General features: G+C 42.3%; 2 protein-coding genes across 12 annotated transcripts in view; one reads left to right on the plus strand and one right to left on the minus strand.

The window, feature by feature from the left end:
• Positions 1 to 1140, plus strand: part of LOC137094141 (mitochondrial Rho GTPase 1-A-like) — a 37584-nt gene extending 36444 nt beyond the window's left edge. For all 11 annotated transcript variants that reach the window (XM_067459450.1, XM_067459452.1, XM_067459455.1 and 8 more), the window contains one exon: positions 943 to 1140. In XM_067459450.1, coding sequence (XP_067315551.1) covers positions 943 to 1060 — 118 coding nt within the window. In that variant the 3' untranslated portion in view covers positions 1061 to 1140. The remainder of the gene's footprint in view (positions 1 to 942) is intronic.
• Positions 1141 to 1274: 134 nt separating this feature from the next.
• Positions 1275 to 6174, minus strand: cd7al (cd7 antigen-like). The gene is made up of 4 exons (XM_067459491.1): positions 6066 to 6174; positions 5176 to 5529; positions 3352 to 3464; positions 1275 to 2193 (listed from the first exon to the last, which is right to left on the minus strand). Exons 1-4 carry the CDS (start codon positions 6124 to 6126, stop codon positions 2017 to 2019), a joined length of 705 nt encoding a protein of 234 aa, XP_067315592.1. The 5' UTR covers positions 6127 to 6174; the 3' UTR covers positions 1275 to 2016.
• Between the last annotated feature and the right edge of the window lie 6747 nt (positions 6175 to 12921).

The raw sequence follows: 12921 nt of genomic DNA on the forward strand, positions 1-12921 counted from the left end.
GTTGTGGGTTGATTGAGTGAAGTAAACACTTTCTTGCGTATTCCACGTGCTTCTTAAATGTAATATCTTGTCATTCTCATCTGACTTGGAACTTGTGAAATGCAGCAATTCAGTTTCTCATTCTCACACGTTTTAAGTTACAACAAACAGTGATCCCTTTTCCTCTCTGCACTGTAAAAAAATATTTAGAAAATAAGTTACCTGGTTGCCTTAAAATGTTGAGTTCATTGAAATTAAATTTTTGAGTTAATACAATGAACATTTTTTGAGATTAGACAACCTTTAATAAAATATTATTAAAAGATTGTGTAAGCATATTGGGTAATTGTGTGTTGTATTTCTGATGACGCAGTGAAACATGCCAAATTGTGCTATTTTCATGATTTATCAAATGTTTTATGTGGTTCAGATACAATAATATTTTGAGTTTCTATTTATTAAACAAATTTCCTTCATTGTATCAAATTTTTAATTTCAATAAACTCAACATTTTAAGGCAACCAGGTTACTTACTATTTTAAGTTAAACCAACAAAAAACAACAAAACTTTACAGTGTGTTTCCTCTTAAAGTTTCTTTGTGTGCTCCATCTGTCAGTCTGAAATCGTCATCTTTCTTCATCTTTCATCTTCGATTGGGTTTTGTAACATTTTAGTGTCAAGCTTTTCTTTATTTCCCTTTAATAACACTGTTTGTACGTCCCACGTTTATCCTTTTATTCATTTTTTTTTATATCCATTTGAATTCTTTGGTTTATCACTTTTCAGGCATCCTTGTCCACTAAACTTGTTTCAGTTTTAGTTCGATCTTCCCCACAGAATGTACTAATTGTTTTATTTGTATTCATCTTAAGTTGCAGCCACATAACTGTATAAATAGTATAGATATGGAAGCAACAACAATAATTTAACCCATTTCTCTTCCTTTCTGTTTTCTCTTTAAGGCATATTACCCATGCTGACCTGAAGAGCTCTACATTTTGGCTCCGAGCGAGTGTTGGAGCTACGGTTTGTGCTGTTCTTGGCTTTGCCATTTACAGAGCCCTCCTCAGATCTCGATGAAGAGGGCAAAAATCCCTGTCTGCCCTAGCTATCTCCTATTTGCAGAAGAATCAATAGAAACGGGAATTTTTTTTTTTTTTTTTTAAAGAATACATAAAGCAACATAGCTGTTGTATTTCTATTTAATTATTGCCATACATGTACATTCCCACATCTTGAGACTCTGAGACAGAAAACTAGAATGTTTTTCTTTGAACATGATACAAGCAAACTGTAAATATGTACATGAGAGAGAATATTTATTTGTTGCCATTTAAATAAAACATAGAGCATTCATATTTAAAGCAAGCAAATGCAACACGTTTGTCTTAAACTGTCAGATAGACAGTGTTAGCTTAGCGGTCTATCGTCTACTATTTTTCAACCAAAACCAACCAAGTGGCAGATAAGACCAGAAGACATGTCTGCCAGTCTAATGTGAAACACCCAGTCTTCTAGACTTTATGTGCATGCTTTAACATTTTACATGTCTGAACAATGACGTGAAAGTCTTATCAAATGGATTTTTTCCCCCAACCTTTCAATAAAAGGTCCTGCAACAATGTGTTTTGTGATGCAGCAAAAAAAAAGAAAAAAAAAAAAAGACAGAAAATGTGCAGACAACGGGAAACTACCAGTCTGTTCTCACTCAGTTCCTCACAAGGAATAAAAACTAAACCGGCAAATAAATTATTGGCAGTGAGTTAGAAATGCAAAATACTTTTTATCATATCAATTTTGTACTATAGACAAAAAGGCAATTCATTTCTGTATAAAAAAGATGCATGATACGAATAAAATTGCATGTCTTGATGTACCTTTAACATAGAGGTGAAAGATAAAAAAGACCAATTTTATGCTAACAAACGTCTTTTAAAGCTGATAGTCAGCTGAAAGTAATGTGTTGTGTGCTGGAGTGTCATCAAGAACATCAACACTCCAGTAGAATTATTTCTTATTCATTACACTTTGTTGATTCAATTTACATAGAGGTTTTCATTGCTGAACAAGGTGGCCACCGAGCTGTTTGCTTCCTCCAGTTTTGCAATATCAGTCTGACAGCTTGTGGGTTTTCTTTTGGTTGGCCGCACCCCAGTCATCTCCTCATAAACAGGAACTACAGGCTGTTGCTTTCTACGGTTGGGCCATTTACACTATATGAGAAGAAGGGTAGAAGGGAGTGTTTAACTCAAACTGAATATATAGTGGGGAGTAAACCATATATGGTCAGAAAGACACCACCTTTAAACCACATATTTGCTGGCAAATCGCTGTCAACAGTTTGAAGATTTTTTAATTAGATTTTTGATTTTGTTTAACCAATATTATAAAAATAAAACAATACATTGTAAAAAATAAAATTTCTATCAGTCAACTTTATTTATATAGCGCTTTTACAATCACGATTGTGTCAAAGCAGCTTCACAGTGTCAAACAGGATAATATTGCAACAAAATTAGATTTGGCTGTACAGTCGTACTGGAGAAAACAGTGATGTTATCAGCTTATTTTAATTTATCATATAGCGAAAATGTTGGCAGATCAGTATTATAGTTTATAGAATTAAATAAGACCTAATTCATATATTTTATTTGTATAATAAGTTGAATAACTTTAATCATATTTTTAGTGTCCCCAACTGAGCAAGCCAAGCCAAAGGCGACAGTGGCAAGGAACCAAAACTCCATCAGGGCATGATGGAGAAAAATAAACCTTGGGAGAAACCAGACTCAGTCGGGGTGCCAGTTCTCCTCTGGCCTATTAACACACCGTGTAAGATTATTATTCTGGCAACCTTACAGGTCGGAAATCATATTAGATCGGATTATTCAAAATTTTCAGGGTATCACGGAAGAGACAGATTTATTTAGGATGGGGCGTCAATTACACAAGAGTATGAATACATGAAAGATCGGAATTATTGCGCCGAAGATGGGTTTTGAGCATGTCGTGCCAGTGAGGCAAATTCAGAGGAGACACCAAAGTGGTGTCACCACTTTCTATGAAAGTGTCACATGAGATTAAGCATTACTTAATAGTTATTTCTCATATTATAATTATATTATTATTTTAAAATAATCATTGACATTCTCCAATGATGGGGTGCATAATATAGGGACTCCTTTTTTGTGGAGGAAGGAATGTCTGGACCTATGTTCAGTAAATAGCAGATATCCTGACTATAAATATAGGAATATTTATATTTTCTATATTTATATTGTCTTTTTGCCTAAATAACTTAGAAAAAAGGTGGCACAACGTACCCCATTCTCCCCTATACATTAAAAACAAACTTAAAACTAAATACTTACACAGTAAACTGTAGTGAGAGTGAAAACCAGAACACCCAGCAGACATGCAGCTCCGGAGATCACATAGAGCAATGGCAGGTAACTTGAACAATTAGGCCTACACGGCTCACGAGCTGCAACAGTCACAACAATCATTCTAAAGTGTTACAATGTTATTTGTTTTGTGTGTGTGTTTTTTTTGCACCTGCACAGGTGCCATATCTGACCTGTATAAGAAAATAGAAATAGGCTGAACACGTCTAAACTATTATGGAATTAATGTAGACATTTGTAACATGTCTAAACACTAAGGAAATTAGGAGCCAAAATAAGCACAAAAATGTCTCTTTTTTTAGTAAATGTACTAGGTAGGTTTCTGCCCTATTTTTTATTTGTTTAATTTTTTATTTTCAGTCTGTAACCAGTCTGAGGTTCTGTAACCATCATCTGCAAATAAAAAAGAACATTGCCAAATGTAGCAGCACTATTGCACACTGCCTTACAAATTAAATCAGAGGGCCTTAAAGGGTTAGTTCACCCAAAAATGAAATTGGTGTAATTAATGACTCACCCTAATGTCGTTCCACACACGTAAGACCTCCGTTCATCTTCAGAACACAGTTTAAGATATTTTATATTTTAGTCCCAGAGCATAATGCAGTCAATGCCCACTTTACTGTCCATGTCCAGAAAGATAATAAAAACATCATCAGTTGGTTGATTAGAGTCTCTTGAAGCATCGAAAATACATTTTGGTCCAAAAACTACGATTTTATTCAGCCATGTCTTCTCCATGTGCCTCCAAAAAGATTGTATTTTCAATGCTTCATTAATTACATTACATCAATTCCATTTTTTGGGTGAACTAACCCTTTAACTGTTGTGCAAAGTTTCTCTGTATAACTTAAGTTTGCAGACATTCTAGACCACAATATATAAGAAAATCTAATTGGGCCTCGTTTTTAAAACGTATGTAGGCCTATGCTAAAATTCACGCCAACGTGCAGATTTAAAAAAAAAAAAAAAAAAAAAACAGGTCTAAATATTGGAAATGTGCTTAGTGCCATGTCAAAGTAGGCCTACTTTTCCTTATGACAGAGGGTCGGTCGGTGTACTGCAGGCCTATTTGGAAATCCATGCAATTATTTCCACCTGCTCGCTCTATCTCTTGTAAAGTAGTTGGACGTTTTAATATGTTAATGACAATAATTAGTCAGCGTTTACAATACGGAGATCTGAAACCATTCTCCTGCGCACAATTTCAAGATCATTTTGCGATTTATAGATTTCACATCTGGAAGAGAGTGATGTTTGTTCTCTGAATCACAAGTAAATAACATTTGAGAAATGGTTGTAAGATCAGCTGTGCTATTTAGTACAACAGCACTATTGCTGTATGATTGCTTAAAGTTAATTTCTGGAAAGCATGAACCATATGTGATGTTGAAATGCTTTTGTGATTTCTCCTTAAATTTATGAATAATTTGATACTTTCTCTGCTTCAGATTTGTTTTGTATAAATCTTGTAGATTTGAGTTTCAAAATGTTTAAAATGAAAGACACTGAAAGACTCGGATATAGGATATGTCTATTATCCAATTGAAAAGTAACAGTAGGCCTAATCAATCTGATCCTGTTGAGATATAGCTATTCATTGATTATCCTACAAAATATAATTAGTTAAATATTTACAGTATTGACAATTGTATGCATATTTTGGATTTTGGTTTGTTTAGGTGAATGCAAGATTAACCTATTTCAGCTATCCATTGTGTTTGGAGGAGACATTAGATCTGAACTGTTTCATGATTTATATTTTAAGTAATATATATAAAGGTCACCTACAGAAGTCTTCGACGTAGATATAGAACTCCATCTTGCCAGGGATATTCTTATCTCTTGGAAGATTCTCATAGTGGAATACACATTGGTACACGTCTATGTCCCGACCCTGCAGGTTTGAGATTGTCAGATGAACTGTGTGGTTGTCCAATTCATCACGTACAGTGATGCGACCCTTGTCCTCAGAATTATTGATAAAAGGTGGGCGTCCATAAGAGAGATACAGAACATCTCTGGACTGCAGCAACTTGCGTTTTAGTGAAAAGGCAAATAGTTTTTCCTCCTTGCTTGCTGATTCACAGGGAATGTCAATGGATGAATTTCTTACTCTGTGGATATAAACAATACCTCCATGTGCTGAGGTGAAATGGCTTCAAGTTAGTAACATTTTTATTGATGAATCACTTGTACTGCAAAATTAATGCAAGTCTCTCTCTCAAACACGTTTGTTTTTGAGAAATGTGGGGACATTCCATAGGTGTAATGGTTTTTATACTGTACAAACCATATGTTCTATCCCCTTACACTGCCCCTGCCCCTAAACCTACCCATCACAGGAAACATTCTTTGCTGTTTTAAAAGCATTTTTACTTTCTAAAAAAAACATCCTGTATGATTTATAAGCATTTTGAAAAGCGGGGGCATGGCCATTGTCCTCATATTTAACCTTCTCCTTGTCATACCCATGTCATTATACACATTTGTGTCCTCATATTTCACAAAAAACATGCCCCCCCCCCCCCACACACACTTTTGTTAAACTTTAAATAAACTTTGTCTTGCTGCAGAGCATTTTATGTAACAAAATGTATCAATTAGTCAGTCTTCAAATTATCTTACAACAAAAAAACCTATAACAAAAAGTTTCAACCCAGTATAAAATTTTAACTTACCATTTACAGAAGGGGTGACAAGAAAGAAGAGAATAACACGAGCATACTTCAAACCTAACATTATGGAAGAGGAAATTACATACCCTAAGAAAATAGTGACTGTGGTAAGAAAGCAAGAAACAGAGCGTAACAAAAAAAAATCTTCAGATGTTATGTTTTGACTCCACCTTTAAGGGGTGTGGGGTTTGAGGGCCTTCAGAGGAAAAGGTAACCAGTGCTTTGTCAATTTCAGTTCATCATTGTGAAAATGTATAGATTTTTGCATATAGAGTCATCTTCACTTTGTTGTGTAATATGTTTGTAATATTTGTTAATATGAACTCAAATTAAATTGGCCGCTTCATTGCAATCTAAAAAGAATATGCAGACTCATTTCCCTGGATACAACCAAATGAATATGAATTTCTTTGAATAAAACTGACCATTTACTTTTTCAATGCCAAGAACTTTTTCCAGAGCTCATTAACATTACAGAACCAACAGTTCCCTTTGAAGAGATGTTCCTCCTATTGCGTATGGGGAAAAACTCCTTTTCTCGAGAATATGAACCAAACTTTAAAGGTATCCATGTAAAGCGCAGTGCAGCTGCATGGCAATATAACCCAGCGCGAGGAGCGCTCTGATTGGCCGGGCCGCGGCAACTGCAGAAACCTATAGTAAGGCGGCTAAGAGGTACGAACCAATGGGGGGCGTTCCAGAAAGCCCGCCGTAAAAGGTGCTTATATTTGCATACAGGAGGCTATATAAGACCCTGATTCGCCATAGGTGTCAGATATTATCTTCTTCCCGGGCTCGCCTCGCCACCTTCAACCAGGTCCCTCCTCCTGCCGCTGGGCCGCGCCATAAGAAACGCCGCGACCAGAGGCTGCCAGAGCGGTCGGGCGACTGCACGGCAGATGATTCCCAGCGTGCCTCGCCTTGCTTCTTGTAGCATGTGGTTCTTTTCTGTCTCGGAGCCCCCCGCTTCGACGCAGACCGCCACGAGCTCCAAAACCAATGCTGACGCGGAACTTATCCGCGTGCTCTCTAAGGCCGTGGAAGACCTCGAGTGGTCCTAGCCCGAAGAGCCAACGCGCAGCAAACTGGACGAGTGATACCTAGAAAGCCGCCATCCCTCTTCTCCTCAGAAGCCCGCGCCTTTCTTCCCTGAGGTACACGACGAGCTTACTAAATCTTGGAAGTCGCCCTACTCTGCTCGCGTGAGTCCGCCTTTTCCCCAGCGCTCTCTACCGCCGACGGCGCCAAGGAAAAAGGCTACGGGTCTCTTGAACTACAAGAGAAGGAGGGGGGGCCTCGAAGAGGCTGTCGCCGCGCACCTCTGCCCGTCCTCCTCCAGAGGATGGCAGGCCAGGGCGCAGCACCCTTCCAAGCCCTGCTGCACCACCTCTGCTCTCGCTGGCCGAGCATATGCCTTCGCTGGCCAGGCTTCCACAGCCCTTCACACCATGGCTGTCCTTCAGGTGTTCCAGGCCAGACTTCTCCACTCTTTGGACGAGTCTGTCCCCGACTCCGAAGTTTTGAAGGACCTTCGCAGCGTGACGGACTTGGCCCTTCGTGCTACTAAAGCCATCGTGCAAGCCATTGGAAAGAATATGGCTAACCTGACGGTCTTAGAGAGGCACCTTTGGCTGAATTTGACTGAGATGAAGGACGCGGATAAAGCCTCTTTCTTGGATGCCCCCATCTCTACTACTGGTCTCTTCGGTCCGTCAGTCGTGGGCTTCGCGGAGTGTTTCACTGAAGCTCAAAAGGCTTCTCAGGCTATGAGGCACTTCCTGCCCAAGCGCTCCAGCTCTTCTTCAGGCCGGGGATGCCCTCAAGGTAGACCTCCGCCCTCTCAACCCGCTAACCCGGCTGCGCCACCTTCTCGGCCTCGCTCCTCTTCTGGAATGCGCCAACGCTCCCGCTCCACGAACCGCAGCAGGCAGCCTGAATGCCGGGGACCTCGACCCAAGCTTGTGTTGAACCCCGAGCCTCCGAAGCCATCCTAGCCGCAAGGAGAAAGACGAGATGGTCAGGTCTCGCCTCGGCCAGACCCCCATCTCTCCCTCCCGGTCTCCCAGTCCCTGCACCCAGGTGACTGCCGACCTCAATTTCGCAGCCAACGAGCCCGTTGTCAAACGCACTCACCTGCACACAAATGCCGTTATCACGGCGACCCAAATAAATCTCAAAAAGATCTTTTTCTCTGTAGTAAATGTGCCCACTTATCAGTCTGCACTCCTACACTCATATACCCCTACCACCCATGTATAAATGCCACACATAAGCATTACCCCCTCTATGTCACAAGCACAAAATGGCAGCGCTACCGAGTTCCCTCTAGGCGACCCTTCTCCACACCAGCTCCAACCACTATTGCTTCGGGCTCAGGCCTGGCAAGCCATGCCCGGTGTATCAAATTGGGTTGTGAACTTAGTAAAAAGGGGCTACTCGCTACAGTTCGCTCGCAGGGGCCCGCACTTTCATGCTGTGGTCGAGACCTCGGTAAAAAGCAGTGTCAGTCACGTGCTTCGCACCGAGATTTCGAAACTGTTAGAGAAGGGTGCGGTGGAGCCCGTTCCCCCATCCCAAAGCGAGTCGGGCTTCTACAGCCGATACTTTCTCGTTCCAAAGAAGGACGGAGAGCTCAGGCCCATCCTAGATCTAAGGCATTTGAACAAAGCTCTAATGTCTCGCTCTTTCAAAATGCTGACGGTGAAACAGATCCTCGCACACATTCGCCCGGGGGACTGGTTTTTCACGATAGATCTGAAAGATGCATACTTTCACATTCAGGTAGCCCCCCACCACAGGCCATTCTTGAGATTCGCCTTCGAGGGGCAGGCTTATCAGTACACGGTCTGGCCATTCGGGTTATCCTTGGCGCCCCGCACGTTTACGAAATGTATGGACGCGGCATTAGCCCCGCTCAGGCTGAAAGGGATGCGGGTACTCAACTACCTCGACGACTGGCTAGTGATAGCCCATTCTCGAGCACAACTACTAACACACAGATCCTGGCTCCTCAACCACTGTTTGGGTCTCAGGATCAATATCGCCAAGAGCTCGCTGTCCCCCACTCAAAAGATATCTTTTCTGGGCATAATTATAGACTCGAGACTCATGAATGCGCGGCTTACGACACGCGCTATCTGTCCAGAGCTTCAGAGGATGCTCGGCCTTATGGCCTCGGCATCGTCAGTGCTCAGGCTGGGACTGTTACACATGCGTCCCCTCCAGCGTTGGCTACACGCCCGTGTCCCTCCTTACGCATGGAAAAGGGGCTTTGGCTCCATGGACGGGGACAGAGTGGTATCAGAGGGGCGTGCTTATGGGCATGGTTACGAAGTTGAAAGTGATCTCGACAGATGCCTCCACACGAGGGTGGGGAACCCTACACGAGGGCAAGCCGATCTCTGGCCTGTGGACAGAAACACAGAAACGGCTGCACATAAACTGTCTAGAGATGAAAGCGGTCACCTTATCGCTGAGAACTTTCCTTCCACATATAAAGAACCACCACGTCTTGGTTTGTACAGACAACATGTCGGTGGTAGCGTATATAAATCGCCAGGGCAGCCTGAGATCAGATTCTCTTCACCGCATGGCGAAGCATCTCCTTTTATGGGCAGAGCACCACCTGAGCTCCCTGAGGGGGCGGCTCACGTGTCAGGTATTCTGAATCTGGGTCCGGATATGTTATCCAGGGGACCCATTCCCCCAGGGGAATGGTCTCTTCACCCGCAAACGGTTCTCTTAATTTGGAACACCTTCGGCAGAGCGAAGGTGGATCTCTTCGCCTCAGAAGACAACACTCACTGCCCAATATTTTTCTCCAAACGCAGGGACACCCTGGCCCATGTTTGGCCCCCGCTATATGCTTTCCCCCCGATCGCAATGCTGCCACAAACCATCAAGAAAATCAGGGAGACAGTATCCACAGTGCTTTTGATAGCCCCGCTCTGGAGGAACCGAACGTGGTTCTCCGATCTGATCCAGCTGTCAGATGGCCCATTCCGCTGAGGAAAGACCTCTTCACGCAGACGAAGGAGAAGATCTGGCATCCCAGTCCCGAGCTATTGGCCCTCCACATATGGCCCATCAACTGGTATCAATCAATCAATCAACTTTATTTATATAGCGCTTTTACAATCACGATTGTGTCAAAGCAGCTTCACAGTGTCAAACAGGATAATATTGCGACAAAATTAGATTTGGCTGTACAGTCGTACTGGAGAAAACAGTGATGTTATCAGCTTATTTTAATTTATCATATAGCGACAATGTTGGCAGATCAGTATTATAGTTTATAGAATTAAATAAGACCTAATTCATATATTTTATTTGTATAATAAGTTGAATAACTTTAATCATATTTTTAGTGTCCCCAACTGAGCAAGCCAAGCCAAAGGCGACAGTGGCAAGGAACCAAAACTCCATCGGGGCATGATGGAGAAAAATAAACCTTGGGAGAAACCAGACTCAGTCGGGGTGCCAGTTCTCCTCTGGCCTATTAACACACCGTGTAAGATTATTATTCTGGCAACCTTACAGGTCGGAAATCATATTAGATCGGATTATTCAAAATTTTCAGGGTATCACGGAAGAGACAGATTTATTTAGGATGGGGCGTCAATTACACAAGAGTATGAATACATGAAAGATCGGAATTATTGCGCCGAAGACGGGTTTTGAGCATGTCGTGCCAGTGAGGCAAATTCGGAGGAGACACCATTTGACACGGCTCAGCAGACACTCCAGGATGCATTGGTCATGTCCAGGCAGGTCCACCATCCGATCCGGACAGGGCCCAGATCCGGGATAAACCTCAGGATAAACAGAGAGACTAACATTAGCGTAGATGTCACTCTTTTTATGATGTAACGAGTACATCAGGTGTTATGGGAAGTGTTCCCAGTTCCGGCTGACCTAGTTAATGCAGCCTAACAATCAGTCAATTGAATTGAATAATGAAAGTTAAAAATGTTCTATGTGTATGCCATAGTAAAGAGATGTGTTTTTAGTCTAGATTTAAACTGACAGAGTGTGTCTGCTTCCCGAACAATGCTAGGAAGACTATTCCACAATTTAGGAGCTAAATAGGAAAATGATCGACCGCCTGCAGTTGATTTAGATATTCTAGGTATTATCAACTGGCCAGAGTTTTGAGACCGCAATCGACGTGATGGGGTATAATGCGTTAAGAGCTCGCTTAAGTACCGGGGAGCTAAACTATTTAGTGCTTTGTAAGTAATAAGCAAGATTTTAAAATGTATGCGATGTTTAATAGGGAGCCAGTGCAGTGTTGACAGAACTGGACTAATATGATCATACTTCCTGGTTCTAGTAAGAACTCTAGCTGCTGCATTTTGGACTAGCTGGAGTTTGTTTATTAAGCGAGCAGGGCAACCACCCAGTAGAGCATTACAATAATCTAGCCTTGAGCTCATGAACGCATGTACTAACTGTTCAGCATTTTGCATTGAAAGCATGTGCCGTAATTTAGATATATTTTTAAGATGATAGAATGCGGTTTTACAGATGCTAGAAACGTGGCTTTCAAATGAAAGATTGGTATCAAAGAGCACACCCAGGTTCCTCACTGACGACGAGGGCTTGACAGAGCAGTCATCAAGTGTTAGACAGTATTCTCGGTTACTACTTGTGGAGCTTTTCTGTCCAATAATTAAAAATTCAGTTTTATCTGAATTAAGTTGCAGAAAATTACTATTCATCCAATTTTTTATATCAGCTATGCATTCTGTTAATCTTGTGAATTGGTAGGTATCAGGAAACCTCTCTGACAGAGTTATGAACACTATTTCGGAAGCTAGAGCCCCCGCGACCAGGTGGCTCTATACTCTGAAGTGGTCGTGTTTTCTAACTGGTGTGCCGTGTGAAATATCGACGCACGCTCATGCGAAGCGGCAGAAGTGCTCGCTTTTCTCCAAGAGCTACTGGACGCTGTTCCCCCTCCACGCTCAAAGTTTATGTCGCCGCCATAGCAGCTAACCACGCTCAGATCGCGGGACATTCACAAGGGAAAAGTGAGCTCATTGTACGTTTTCTTAAAGGGGCTAGGAGATTGAATCGCCCTCCCTCGGTCCCTATTTGGGACCTTGCGGTGGTTTTAGAGGCTATGAAGGGTCCCCCCTTCGAGCCAATCCAGACCGCGACCATAAAGCTTTTATCACTCAAAACCGCGTTTCTGCTGGCTTTGGCCTCAGTTAAAAGTGTGAGTGACCTACACGCACTCTCAGTGAGCCTGTCCTGTCTCGAGTTTGGGCCCAACAACTCCAAGGTTTTTCTCAAACCGAGACTTGGTTTTATACCCAAAGTGCTTTCTACCCCTTTTAGAGCACAGGTTATTACACTGCTTCCATTACCCGCGTCTCAGGGTGAAAAGGACGCGAACCTACTCTGCCCGGTCAGAGCATTGATTGAGACTGTATCTGGAGCGCTCCTCCCCCTTTCAGGCAGTTGGACCAGCTCTTTGTCTGCTTCGGCGGCCACACTAAAGGTTGTGCTGTCACGAAGCAATGACTCTCACACTGGATAGTGAACACGATCTCGCTGGTATATGAGTCTAAAAACCTGACTTGCCCTATAGGCGTTAAAGCCCACTCCACTAGAGGCATGGCCTCATCTTGGGCTTGGTCGTGTGGCATTTCTTTGGAAGATATCTGTGCGGCGGCAGGCTGGGCCTCTCCGTCCACTTTTATCAGATTCTACAAATTGGAGGTTCCAGCTCTACAAGCAGGGCTTCTCTCCATCTAGGCTCTGTCTTGACCCTGGCAAACAGATTGCCTTACATTTAAGTAAGGCAAGTACGTTATACTGCATCTTAGAGGGAAGACAGGGAAGACAGTCACAT

The sequence above is a fragment of the Pseudorasbora parva genome, chromosome 12 (genome assembly GCF_024679245.1).
Source record: "Pseudorasbora parva isolate DD20220531a chromosome 12, ASM2467924v1, whole genome shotgun sequence".
NCBI lineage: Eukaryota > Metazoa > Chordata > Actinopteri > Cypriniformes > Gobionidae > Pseudorasbora > Pseudorasbora parva.